Source organism: Tachypleus tridentatus, chromosome 7 (genome assembly GCF_004210375.1).
Source record: "Tachypleus tridentatus isolate NWPU-2018 chromosome 7, ASM421037v1, whole genome shotgun sequence".
Taxonomy (NCBI): domain Eukaryota; kingdom Metazoa; phylum Arthropoda; class Merostomata; order Xiphosura; family Limulidae; genus Tachypleus; species Tachypleus tridentatus.
Genome location: NC_134831.1, coordinates 11,444,797 through 11,459,573, shown reverse-complemented (window position 1 = coordinate 11,459,573; position 14,777 = coordinate 11,444,797). Strand labels below are relative to the sequence as shown.

Genomic DNA, 14,777 nt, shown 5'->3' with positions numbered 1-14,777 from the left:
GTTATTACCACCATCTGATATACCTACTTTATTAGTAACATTCAGGTTATAACCACCATCTGATATACCTACTTTATTATTAACATTCAGGTTATAACCACCATCTGAAGTACCTACTTTATTATTAACATTCAGGTTATAACCACCATCTGAAGTACCTACTTTATCAGTAACATTCAGGTTATAACCACCATCAGATACACCTACTTTATCAGTAACATTCAGGTTATAACCACCATCTGATGTGGCTGCTTGAGTTATGACTTGAAATCTGACACCTTTTTTTATAGAAGTTTATGCAGTTAAATACCAAAAAAAAACTAAAAGTGTATTTTTTGGGCTCCTGTATGGTCATATTTACACCAATCAGGGTGAAAGTTGATACAACACATTGTCATTCAAAAATTATTGTACTTACCCATTTTGAGTCTTTTTTAGGGGTTCAGAGATCATAGAAAACATACGTTTAGGGTTTTGTTGAATTGCTTAGACTTAATTTCACCACTGACATGGAATTTTGTACAGAGGTATTTTGTTACACTGACAAACTAAAATGTTGGACTTGCCCATTTTTAGTAATTATATGGAGGTTAAGGTTCCACGTGGAACATAATTTTATGATTTTTCTGACAAATACTGTGATGTATTTTGGCCAGCTTGCATGTGATTTTATATAAGGTTTCAACAGGTTCCAAACAGAGATATGGACAATATTTGTCTTTTGATAAATTTTTCAGTGAGGAAAGCATAATTTCAGGAAGATTTTGTTATTTTATGTGTTATATATATTGTTATTTTCCATCTGTAATGCACTTTTTAATCACAAGTACTTGTATGTTATTATTTTCTATCTGTAACGTATTTTTTAATCACAAGTATTTGTATCTTGTTATTAATTCTATCAGTAATGTACTTTTTAAACTCAAGTACTTGTATCTTGTTATTATTTTCCATCTGTAATGTACTTTGTAACCACAAGTACTCGTATGTTATTATTTTCCATCTGTAATGTACTTTGTAACCACAAGTACTTGTATGTTATTATTTTCCATCTGTAATGTACTTTGTAACCACAAGTACTCGTATGTTATTATTTTTTATCTGTAATGTACTTTTTAATCACAAGTACTCATATGTTCCTAGGAGAGCACCAGAGACTCCGTCAAACTTCAGTCCGATGAACGAGAGTCCATAGTGGATCATATAGCATCAGAATTAGGATTACAAAAAGTTGGATGGATTTTTACTGATCTCATTGCAGAAGACCTTCAGAAGGGAACTGTGAAGTACCTTCGTAATGCTGTGAGTTTTCCTGTTTCTCTCGAGTAAACAACATTTCAGATGGGAACTGTAGGTACACGTAAAGCAGTCTAGAGATGTTAAACATATTTGTTACAGTTCTTTTAATAGTTGCTAATTACAATATCTCTTTGATGTTAGTCTTTCAATTGAGAAAATAATTTTATTTTAAAACTGTATTATATTTTAATAATAACTTATCTCAGGAAGCTAGACATTGAGAACAAAACTAAAAATGAACCTGCCAATCAGTATAGCTATCTAAATATACTTTTCTTACAATCCTGCTTTTTAAGATAAGAATGTTGTGATTCATCAGTGACTTTCCATACTTTTAATGATACTTTCAGCCACTACCCTAACATTGTGTTAAAGGGTTCAATCAGTTTAGGAGAATTAGGTTAGCCCTTAACACGTATGTTATATTGACAATGCAAAACTGTCATTAAAATATGTGTAATACTAACAATAATAACAAAATATGTTTTTATAATTTTACTAATACTGTCAATGCTAGTACTATAAATAAAAAAAACATATCTTACTTGGTGAATTCAGAAACACTAGCCGTTGCCTCAGACTATTGTTGTGGAAAACTTAATATCTGTATCACATGTTTCTAGTTCTCCCAGTACATGTTTACACAAGTTTGAAAACTCACTAAGTCTTTCTGCATTCTTATTTTAGAATAATCTGGTTATGTGTATACTGGTGTATGTGACAAGTTTACTGCAAGATGTTATTGTTTAAACTGTGTCAGTAGCAACAACTTACATAAAAGTACAAACAACAACGAAAGTAAAGAGTGAGAAATGTTAAAATTTTCTTATGGTCTCCACGTTTGCTGCCGTTATAAGATTTTTAATATTATTTTTAAAGTTTTTATTTTTACCAAATAAAGTAACCAGGCTCAGTAAGGTACAACTTAATATACTTGTTATTATCATTGAGGCGTGGCTAAGGGCACTACAGTCTTTTCCATGAGTGTGTGTCAAGCCGTTTCAGAAAGTTAAAGTATGGAGACATATAACTCTTTATAAGTGAATATTTGGAAATTTAATGCATATGTTCTTCTTGTATGAGACAGTATCTTCAGGGCTCTTGTTTTAATTTATATTAAGAAATAAACTGACAATTTAGGAACCACTTCCTGTTGAAGAAATCCTCTTAAAATCAGTTTGAATTTTAATTTCTCTAGTGCATATTGGTATATAGGAGACATGTTAATACTACAAATAAATGAATTCATAACATGAAGTTTGGTTTGTGTTTTACTACATGTTTCTGAAGAAACTCTAAAATGAAACATTGAGCATCTAATTTTAAGGTTATAAGATTGTTTGTTATAAGAACATTTGTTTCTACAATTAATCATTTTCATTTCCTAAACTATTAAAGAAGGAATTCTATCTCTTTTATAATGTCTGTCATACTCCCAACACTAATCTGGAACTTAAAGACATATTTTTGATTTTGGAATTGTTCTTTATATAGGCATTGATACTGATGTTTATAGTTAGTAAAGTCATGATACTGTACTGTATGTTTATAGTCGTTAAAGGTTCTAATACTGTACTGGATGTTTATAGTGAGTAAAGGTTCTGATACTGTACTGGATGTTTATAGTCATTAAAGGTTCTTATACTGTTCTGAATGTTTATTGTTAGTTAAGGTTCTGATGCTGTACTGGATGTTTATAGTTTGTAAAGGTTCTGATACTGTATCGGATGTTTATAGTTTGTAAAGGTTCTGATACTGTATCGGATGTTTATAGTTTGTAAAGGTTCTGATACTGTATCGGATGTTTATAGGTAGTAAAGGTTCTGATACTGTACTGGATGTTTATAGTCATTAAAGGTTCTTATACTGTTCTGAATGTTTATTGTTAGTTAAGGTTCTGATGCTGTACTGGATGTTTATAGTTTGTAAAGGTTCTGATACTGTTCTGAATGTTTATTGTTATTTAAGGTTCTGATGCTGTACTGGATGTTTATAGTTTGTAAAGGTTCTGATACTGTATCGGATGTTTATAGGTAGTAATGATTCTGATACTGTACTGGAAGTCTGTAATGACTATATTTTGGCTACACTTCATCACTATGAGAAACTTGGCCTTTTTGTTTAGTTTTTGTTAGTCCAGGTTTTTAATAATTAGAGCAATTCCCAGAATTCAATCTTTCTCAGTAATGTGTGACACTTCCAAAAGTAAATAGAAATCTTTTGGAGTTAAAATTTCTACTGGGCTGTTCGTTTTTTTAAGTGAAACCACACTTTACTCTTTATGTTCAGACCTTTTTTCAAAACATGAAACATGAAGCAGTTCCTTAGAAAAAGGAAACAACTATTGCTTGTGAGTGGTGGACACTCCACTTGTCAACTGTGTAGAATGAAGGATCTGTTTGTTAACCAGCTGTTTTCCCTAAATTTAAGCTGTAGTATTTTATACATTCTTGTACATGTTACATCAGGTGAGTGTTCCTGTATACATTTATACATTCCTGTACAAGTTACATTAGTTCTAGATCTTATATCAGGAAGTGTCAGTGTTCCTGTATAAGTTACATCAGTTCTAGATCTTACATCAGGAAGTGTCAGTGTTCCTGTACAAGTTACAGCAGGAAGTGTGAAAGTATTTCGGTTTAATTATCTTTCCATTGTTTAATGTTAGGTTATATGAATTGTGTCAGTATTTCAGATTTAGTTTTCCTAATCCTCTCTTTCTCTACAATTCCATTTTCATAATAGTTTATCTTATTGATGCACAGGTTTTTAGTCTTAAATGTGGAAGTGTTTGTTATTGATTTGTAAAATGAAACATAATCAAAGAAAATATGGTTGATGGATATTTTTTAACTCTCTCTTCTCAGACTTCATACTTTCTTAGTGCAGAGGAGTGTATTATGGCAGGCTATTTTCAGAACCAGCATCCTAACCCGTGTCGTCTCTCTCCAGATGGATATTTTGGGTCAAAATTTGTGACGGTTTGTGTAACAGGTAGTAATCATGTTTATTAAAATGAAAGTAAGCTTAAGTTATAAAGCTTTTATAAGTATGATGGATAAATTAATATATATATAAAGTAAAATTTCATTTCATGGTCTTTTTGTCAAAGTTCTTCTGTAAGCTTGTGAATTGAAGTCACAGGTTGGAAACTTTTAGTTAGGTTGATAAATGTTTACAATAACATCTAATGATCTTTCATCTAGTTACATTACTGTTAAGTAGAAGTTTGGTGAATTGAACGTTTTTGATCCAAATTATTATACTTATAGTTTAATGGCAATTTGAGACCTATCAGTCCATCTAAGTTATCCCATCCACAAACTTAAACATAAAAATAAACCACTGAAAGTCAACAAATGTAATAATGATTCAGGTATTAATCAACCTTCCTTTAAGTAAGTATATTCACATCTGAAGGCAACTCATTCCAAAAGAACCCTGTCTTAGTTGAAGATCACTCCTTCCCTGCCAAGATTTATATTTGTGTCTTCTAGTCCTAACATTCTCAACATTAGGTATGGAAAAAGATGATGTATCAACACTATCGAATCACTTAAACACCTCAATTAGGTCATGTCTAATTCCTTGTTTTATCAAGAGTAAACACTTTCAAGTGTCTTAACCTATCCAGGCGACACATTCTCTTGTTATTTGAGTAATGTGATGCTTCTGTGTCCAGTTTATGTATGAGCTTGAACATGATAAATGTTTACCTTTTCTGAAGGTGTCATTGGTTAGAGAAATGATAATGCAAGTACCTCTACATCAGAGATCATGTTCAGCCTCCACTTCTCTAAAACTAGCAGCTATTCATACATATGTAGAAAGAATATTTGAAATGCATCACTGATAATAAAAGTTTTAATTTTGACTGAATATAATGTTGAAGAAAATCTATCTCAAATTTTATTAACCCTTTCACTATAGGTCACAGGTCAAATGCCATGTCATCACACTAGTTGACTTGCATTCACAATTTTAATGAACTAATATTTTATGAATTTATGTCAATAAATTTGGAATCAAATGGTAGATTATAATTCAAACTTCAATAGTATATATGAGTTAATTTCTTAATTTCAAAATAAACATTAAAAGAACACAGCTAAATATAGATTTAGTGAGTCGCATGGTATGTTGAATGCAGCACTGTTTAAAATTAGATGTTTGTGATGTCAAATTCTATACAGTTTCATACAAATTAGAAACTGAAATTAATAATATTGACAAGCTAGAATATAAAATAAGAACCTTACTTCTTTTTATTTTGTTGAGATATAGATTACGTACTGAATCAAACATGATGGGCCCATTCAACTCTTTCAATTTTTGTGAAACAGTCCCTTATGTATTCTTACTATAGTATATGACATGTGAATAACCAATCAACAACTTAGAATGTCCCCAGAGTGGTTTTCTCAGCCATTTTAGTCTGTGAAAAAGCTACCACATTCTTTCGATTCAAGATTTCAAGGAGTTAGGTTGTGTCTTTAGTCTGCTCAACGTTTCATATTTTTTAAAATCTAAATACATCTTACTTTTAAGCTTAATATATTATAGTGGAATTCTTTGTTATCAGTGTAGTTATTTATAATTTTTGGTTATTTGACTGTATATATAAACCCTAAAAAAATTGTTTCATATCCTCCATGTGTGAAAATTTAAAAGGCTTAGCAACCTATGTCCAGCAGCAGTCAAATACAAAGGTCATAGTGCGAAGAGATAATTGTTTGCTTTACTTCTTGATTTATTGTTCTATATTTTAAAAAAAATAATTTTGATAATTTATTTCTAAATAATAATAATTTATATACATATATATAATGTGTAATAATTTAAATGTAATTGTATATTACAAAATACTAGTCCACTAAAACACTACCAAGACAGGTAAGACCAAAGGTCAGTTTTATATTATTTAATACAGTAATGAGTGCATGTGCACCACCTTAGTGCAATTTATGTAATGTTAGCCAGGCATGATTGGAAGGTTAATATAATAGAAAATAATAAATGTACATATAAATATATAGCACTATGAGACTCAAGCTACTCAGACTAAACATTTATATTTTCAGGTTATAATATTTAGTAATTCTAGCACAAAAAAAAGTAAAATTTATATATATTTTCTAATTATTTTATAATGGTTACAAGGTAAGTCAAGTTGACAGACCACACATAGTTAGAGTATACATAATAACATAAAATATAAAGTCTTACTGAAAACAAACAGTTGAAATGTATTTAGGAAATTCCAGAAATTAAATAAATAATATTTGATATTTGTGGGATGAAGAATAGTTTTTTTAATCATAACATGAAATCATTTTGCACTCAAAGAGTAGTAATGAAAAATTCTCTGTTTTTACAAACAAATCTTTCATCAAATATTTTGTTAAAAATCAGTTCTTTGGCATATGAAATACTTGTAATCTTTGCTAATATTCTACCAAATTTTATGAGGATATACATGTTGTATCAAAAGTTATTGTGCAAATGTGTAGATGAATTCATAAATGTTATACTGAACCCACAGCAAAAGAGTCAAGCAGTGTACTACATTAAACAGTGTCTATGATTAAAAAAAATTAGTAGTACAGTAATATTACCATTTATACTTGCCTGGTCACCAGTATGTTTTTATTGTTGGGGGACCAGGATGTGTTAATGTAGTTTTAATTATTGGGGGGCCAGGATGTGTTAATGTAGTTTTAATTATTGGGGGGCCAGGATGTGTTAATGTAGTTTTAATTATTGGGGGACCAGATGTGTTAATGTAGTTTTAATTATTGGGGGGCCAGGATGTATTGATGTTGTTTTTCTTATTATGGGACCAGGATATATTGATGATGGTTTTGTTATTAGGGGATCCAGATCATCATATTCATATGGAAGGATACCAAGTTTCAAACCAATGCATGGCTCTGGTCAGAGACAACTGTCTTGTTCCAACCAAAGATGCTCCAGAACTCGGCTATGTGAGAGAAAGTACTAATGAACAGTATGTTCCTGATGTGTTCTATAAGGTACGGTTGTTTTTATATGTTAAGAAAAATTTTATATCGACCACTGCTAAAGGACGACAGTTAAATTTACCTTGTTAAAAGTTAGTAGTTTGGTTGTATTGGTAGTGAGGCTGCATCAGGTGTGTACTTTTTCATGGGTCTAGCTTCGGAATATAAAATACTATATTATTTCAGTTAATAAGAAATGTTACATGTGAAACTCCAGGGAAGTATGATTTGATACTTGAACTTGCAGTTTTAACTTTTCTAGTTCAAAAAGGATAAAATATAAATAATATAATTCATGATACTGACAGAAATTCTGACTTATGTACTGAATTTGTGCAGCTAGAAATGCATAAAAGTAATTATTAGAAAGTCAGTTTCATCACAGTTGTATTGTTGAAATAATCACGGGTCATCTGTGTAAATAACCTGTGTGGTGCTACCATTTATTCTTCAGGATAAAGACAGTTATGGGAATGAAGTGACCCAGTTAGCGAGACCTCTCCCTATTGAGTACCTGCTTGTGGATGTCCCAGCCTCCACACCAATGGAGCCACAGTATACATTTCACGTCAATATTGGTGTTAAGTTATTTCCCATAGAAAACAGGTTTCTTGATGGTCATATACAGGTAGACTGATTCTGGTTTCATTAGTTTAAAATATCATTAGTTGTTATCGAAAATTCCATGATATTTGAGACGTTTCAGTAAAAGCATATAATCAGTTCTCTGTTTAGTCCTTGCTGTGTTGTTTTCATATTTGTTGATGTTAATTTTTTTCTAATAATGTAATTTTCCAAAAGAATGATATCAAGAAATTCAACTCTTTTTCCATTTCAGGATTTTAATGCCTTATCCAGTTATATGCGCCAGTTTAGTCCAAATAAATTTCTAGAAGCTATGTCAGATTTTCATGTCTTGGTTTACATTGCTACTATGGACACTTTACCTCTCAAGGTCAGTAAAAGGTTAAACTTTAAACAACATTTTAGTTAGTTTCTGATTGTGATTCTGGTAATAAAAACAAACGTTTTAGGATGTCAGTATTAAAAGGGCACTAGAAATGAGATTTTCACCCATACAGATAAAGGATAAAGTTTAACAAAGTTAAATGGTACAGTTAACCCCAGATGAGATGACAGAAAATCAAAGAAAATATATTAAAAATCATACAGAAAAGATGTTTTTTTCCCTTACTTCGTATCAGATAAAATAGTAGTATTAAACTTGTTTTTCCCTTTTTAAATAAAAAAGGGGCACAAATATTACTTTTACTTTGGATATAAAAAAACAACAACATTACCATTATATCTTTTGTAATACCAAGTAACAATAGATATTAATAACATGATTACTTTAGAACTATTTGATTTAGTTTTGAAATGGCATTTCTTTGACAGGATGCTTTAGATCCCTTACTAGAAGCCATCCGAGCCAAGAATCATGAATTGGCTAGTCACTGGTCTCGAAGTGAGCAGTGGGCAACTGTGGAACAACTTATTGCAGCTCAATGTAAGTAGAACTTGTGTGTAGATAGTATGTAGCTATTAGTTTATTTTCAAAATAATAGGTGGTTTTTACTACAGTTAGTAGCTCTGTCCGTTCACACATCCTGTGTCTTCACTGCAGTTAGTAGCTCTGTCCTTTCACTCATTCATTGTCTTCATTGCAGTCAGTAGCTCTGTCCGTTCACATATTCAGTGTCTTCATTGCAGTCAGTAGCTCTGTCCGTTCACATATTCAGTGTCTTCATTGCAGTCAGTAGCTCTGTCTGTTCACACATTCAGTGTCTTCACTGCAGTCAGTAGCTCTTTCTGTTCACACATTGTATCTGTTCCAGTTAGTAGTCTGGTATCTGATGATGGCTGGGTTATTAAATTTTGCTTTCCATACAGTTTTTACAAACAAAGATTTAACCAGTATTCCACATGTTGAAGAGTTGATAGATGGAAACAAGTTCAAACTAGATGACTGCATTAATTCTGACCTGGTTAAGAAAAATTAGGAAGTTCAAAGAGCGATAAGGATCCTGGGCCAGATAATATTTTACTAATTGTTTCAAAGGAGGTTAAAACTTGGATATGTGAAACACATGCTACTATGTTTTTGTCAGTCTTTGAATTGTGGGCAGATACCAGAGGATTGTAAACTAGATAATGTAACTTCTCTTTTCAAGAGAGAGGATAAAAAATTGTTCCAGTAATTATAGACCCATTAGTCTTACGTCAGTTGTGGGGAAAGTTTTGGAAAGTATTTTTAAAGATACTTTGTAGTCATTTAACAAAATTTAGAATTTTATTGGATAGCCAACATGGTTTCACTAAGAGAAAACCTTGTATTAAAGATCTTTTGACATTGTTTTTCTTCTTTTTGATTTATATCAGTTAGATAGATGAGGGGCTAGTCAATAACTTACTTAAAATTCCAGATGATATTAAGGTCTTGGGTGTTGCTGACTGTAAAGAAGGTGCTGATGGTTTACAAAAGGATACAGATCATTTAGTGAGTTGGGAAAATAATGGCAGATTGGTTTTAATTATAATTAAAGATAATTCATGTGGGTTATTATAATTTGAACTGTAAGTTCAATGGGAATAACCTAAACAGTGTTATGAAAGAAATGTACATTGTTGTAATAGTTAATTAGTCTCTAAAGCCATCCAAGTAATATGCTGTTGCTAGTGGTAGGGCAAGTAAAATTTCAGGTTGTATATAAAGAAATATTAAATACAAGTCTAAAGAAGTTATAATTTTATAGTACAGATCACTAGTTAGGCCATATTTGGAATACTGTGTTCAGTTCTTGGGTTATTAGAAGATACCTGGGATGAGGAGTTGTCATATGAGTAGAGATTAAGATAAGTTATTGGGGATCTGACTGAAATGTTTGAGATTGTAAAATGCGTTAATAATGTTGATGCATTATTTTTTTCATAGTTAACAGTGAGAATAATATGACTAAGGGACACAAGTATAAATATTAGCATGGAAGGAATCACCTTCAGCTAAGAGAGTTTTTCTAACAGAGTGGTTGATCTTTGGAATGGGTTGCCTTCAGATATTGTAGAGACAGTAAATTTAAATGAGATTAAGTGAAAGCTTGATAACTATATGAATGTTAAAGGCTGACTTTGTTTTTTTAAGTTAATTTATTAATGTGTGGAACAGCTAAGATGGACCAAAAGGTCCCATGTCATCCAAAACATTATGTTTACTGTAGTGAATCTGTTTACTCACACATACAGTGTTTTTATTGCAGTTAATAATTCTGTCTGTTCACATGTTCAGTACAGATGAGGTAATCTACTGTTTCATTTTTGTTGCTATCTTTTTTAATAGTTTTTCGATGCAATTTATTATACTATAGAATAAACAAAATTATTTTAAAAGAATATGACCCTCACCAACCACCCTAATTCTTTAAAATATTTTTCTTTGTGGAAGAAAATGATTTTTGGTACTTATGGTTCCATATGATTCACCAGATTTTAAAATCTCAGGCTTATTTTGTCAGTTTGTTACTTATGTATATATGAAAATCTTTATGTTGAGTGATTTTGGTTTTTTGTAAATATCAACCTGTATTAAAAACTAACTTTTATCTGTGTAATTAGTAGGTTAGCAGTAAACTCTCACACAATGTTTGTCTTTTGAAATGAAGGTACACATAATGTGTGAAGGTTACGTTTATAGAACTGTTGTAGACCGTATTATGTGGGAAGGTTATGTTTATAGAACTGTTATAGACCGTATCATGTGGGAAGGTTATGTTTATAGAACTGTTGTGGACCATGTCGTGTGGAAAAGTTACGTTTATAAAACTGTTGTGGACCCTATCATGTGGGAAGGTTATGTTTATAGAACTGTTGTGGACCATATCATGTGGGAAGGTTACATGTATAGAACTGTTGTAGACCGTATTATGTGGGAAGGTTATGTTTATAGAACAGTTATAGACCGTATCATGTGGGAAGGTTATGTTTATAGAACTGTTGTGGACCGTATCATGTGGGAAAGTTATGTTTATAAAACTGTTGTGGACCCTATCATGTGGGAAGGTTATGTTTATAGAACTGTTGTGGACCATATCATGTGGGAAGGTTACATTTATAGAACTGTTGTGGACCATATTGTGTGGGGAGGTTACGTTTATAGATATGTTGTGGACCGTATCGTGTGGGAAAGTTATGTTTATAGAACTGTTGCGAACCGTATCGTGTAGGAAGGTTACGTTTATAAAACTGTTATGGACCGTATCATGTGGGAAGGTTACATTTATAAAACTGTTGTGGACCGTATCGTGTGAGAAGGTTATGTTTATAGAACTGTTGTGGACTGTATCGTGTGGAAGCATTGCATGTTTATAATTGTATATTGTATCAAATGGAAATGTATAATTCTTGTGTTTTGCACCATGTGGTAACATCTTGTATAATTGTTGTGTGTACACCATGAAGGAAGGTTAAGTTAGTATGTTGGACATAAGTAGCAGGATTCTATAATAGGTAATGATATAAAACTTGTTAAGTTATTATCTATAACTTTCTCACACTGGCAGCTCCTCCATCACCACCACTGGTCGATTCAAGGATGGCTTCAGATAGTCAAAGTTCATCATCAGCACTTTGGACATGCAGACACTGTACCTTTTTAAACCAGCCTGGGAGTATGGCCTGCGAGATTTGTGGCCTGCCACAGTAAGCTGGTGTACCAGGCCTTGCACACTTTATGTCACATCCTGTGAATTATAAAAATAATTTGGTCTCATCAACCATGTGTGTTTGTGGCTGAAATACTGTGATCAGGAGAAGATGTTAATGACAGAACGGGTGATGTATGTACCCATATGTTTAGATAATGTCACATTCTCTTTAAATATCTTGTTGGATGTAACTGTTGGCTTACATCAGTGTTTATTAACTCCATACAATTTTGATTCTCTTATGTTTTGTTTCTGTTATTCCTCAAGAGATAAATTAAAAATCCTCATAAAATCTGACTTGAAAATCTTGTGTTGGAACCTACAGCTGAGAAATAATTGACATAGCATTCTGTGGGAAAAAACGTAACCTGTTGAATTTATGCACTTGCTGTAATGTTACACAGCCTTTTCTTGCTAACAGTACTAGATCTGCACACTTTAGTCTCTCAGCTGCAATATCAAATTGTTTGTTTTAGATTAGAAAATTATTTAATGTTTATCCACCAATTGTGTTGGTCTCTGCTCAATACAGGAAATTAAATTTTCTTACAATTAAATATTCAGGTAAAGCCATTTAATTTATTTTTTTCCACATATCTGTTTCCAATAAAAACTTTCTACCCTATGTGGATGTAATAAACCATTACCCTTATTTACTGCTAGTTTGACAGCTTCCATCTGTCCACTAAAATTCTTTGAAATAGAAATATACAAAAGATTCTTTTTGGCCATTTTTGACCTAGTTAAAGTAACCTCGAGAAACTGTAATAATTAATTCCTCTTTTGTCCTGCAGGTTGTGTAGTTTTACATTTTGTGCCAGGGGTTAGGTAATGTTTCTCATAACTGTAAAAATACACAGAAACTTATGGCAAGCTGCAATGCTCATATTTATACAATGTTATACAGCTTTGAAAGGCACTTTTATGGTGTTGGAAAATACTCTGACCACCTGAATATTTTATGCCTATGGGAGGTATTTCTCATTGTTCTAGCTGCTAGTCTGGGTAGATGAAAACAGTAGTTGATATGTCAACCAACACCAATAATTCATTGACTTTTAGAAGAATATTATTGTTAAATTGATTTATAAACATCTGTTTTAACATGAAATTAAAAAAAAAATAGTAACTTCTATTACACTATAATCATATTATATTTGTCCTGCAGCAAAAAGCACACACCATGAGTGGTTCCAACTTGTTGAAGCACTGCTGTGGATCTAGAATTAGCAGAATAATGAATGTTTATGTATCTCAATGTTCGTGAAAAAAGTATTAAAGTTCGAAGATTTCCTGCTGTTCTTTGGCAGTTGTTCATATGATTGTTCCAAATTAAAAACGTTTCTCACCATATGAACTTCTGCAAAGGTCCAGTGAGTTGTCCTGTTTAATTTTTTTTTTTTTACACTTTCTTATATGAAGCTGTGTTTCTGTGAGTTAGGGCCAGTTTAACTTTTGTTCATCGTGGTACATTATGAGCCGTGCAAGTAATGTACTTACCTAGATTCTTTTAATAAAATAAATAACTTGATAAAAACCAGTGTTGCTAACATCTAGGGAATCTTGGCATGTTGTACTTTTTTCTGTAGCTCAGGAATGTAATGACATCACCAAATATAGCTAGTGGAGAAAGTGATAAGCAGAGTTACCCTTTGCCCCTTCTCAAAATAAAAACCTGTTCTGATCTAGAAAAATGTAAAAAAAACAACAAAAAACCATTATAACAGGTAATAGTTGTCAAACACATAATATATCTTAATAAATTCTGTGTGAAGACTAAATAATCTGATGTTATTTTGTACGTTTTTAATTAATGTCCAGTCTCAAAAAAACGAATTCAACATTTCATTCTCAATAAAAAATAGTTTACTTGGTTACTTTCTACATCATTACTGTAATAATTAATAAGTTAGCTTTTCAAGAGCTGGAACATTTATTTAACCCTAGTTACCAATAAGGTATTTTCTACTTACGTTTTCAGAATTATTTATACATCAAATAGTTTGTGGGCCAATAATTTTGTTGCCTGATTCCTGATCACATAGGAAAATGTTCGTCAGTATTGTAATTAATTCCACTTATTATTGCTAGGGTTTACTGTGTATTTTGCACCTTTGTTTATTAATTTATTTACGCTGAGTGCTGTTATCAACGAAAACATAAATTACCCTATGTGGCCACCTGGTGGGTCAGCAGTAAGTTTATGGACTCGCAACGTCAAATTCTGGAGTTCAATTGTCTATGGAGGTGCGCATATAGCCCATTATGTATCTTGAAGTGAAGGGTATAGAAGTAAGGATTCATTAGAATTAATGAATACACAAGACCTGTAACAACGATAAATACAGCTCAGTTGTTTCATTGCGATGCTGGTGGCCTGGCATGGCCAAGCGCGTAAGGCGTGCGACTCGTAATCCGAGGGTCGCGGGTTCGCGCCCGCGTCGCGCTAAACATGCTCGCCCTCCCAGCTGTGGGGTCGTATAATGTGACGGTCAATCCCACTATTCGTTGGTAAAAGAGTAGCCCAAGAGTTGGCGGTGGGTGGTGATGACTAGCTACCTTCCCTCTAGTCTTACACTGCTAAATTAGGGACGGCTAGCACAGATAGCCCTCGAGTAGCTTTGTGCGAAATTCCAAAACAAAGCTATGCTGGTTACCCTAGCATTTATTATTTAGGAAAAGGTGCCGAAGGAAAGAGAAGTTTAAAAGAATGGTTGGACCAAACAGCTTTCGTTTGTAACTTGTAACTGGTTGTAGC

General features: G+C 32.3%; 1 protein-coding gene across 3 annotated transcripts in view; it reads left to right on the top strand.

The window, feature by feature from the left end:
• Positions 1–12,311, top strand: part of Npl4 (nuclear protein localization 4) — a 42,756-nt gene extending 30,445 nt beyond the window's left edge. For all 3 annotated transcript variants that reach the window (XM_076510291.1, XM_076510294.1, XM_076510295.1), the window contains exons 10-16: positions 1,144–1,302; positions 4,167–4,293; positions 7,171–7,331; positions 7,774–7,947; positions 8,158–8,274; positions 8,718–8,829; positions 11,876–12,311. In XM_076510291.1, coding sequence (XP_076366406.1) covers positions 1,144–1,302; positions 4,167–4,293; positions 7,171–7,331; positions 7,774–7,947; positions 8,158–8,274; positions 8,718–8,829; positions 11,876–12,018 — 993 coding nt within the window. In that variant the 3' untranslated portion in view covers positions 12,019–12,311. The remainder of the gene's footprint in view (positions 1–1,143; positions 1,303–4,166; positions 4,294–7,170; positions 7,332–7,773; positions 7,948–8,157; positions 8,275–8,717; positions 8,830–11,875) is intronic.
• Positions 12,312–14,777: the final 2,466 nt, after the last annotated feature.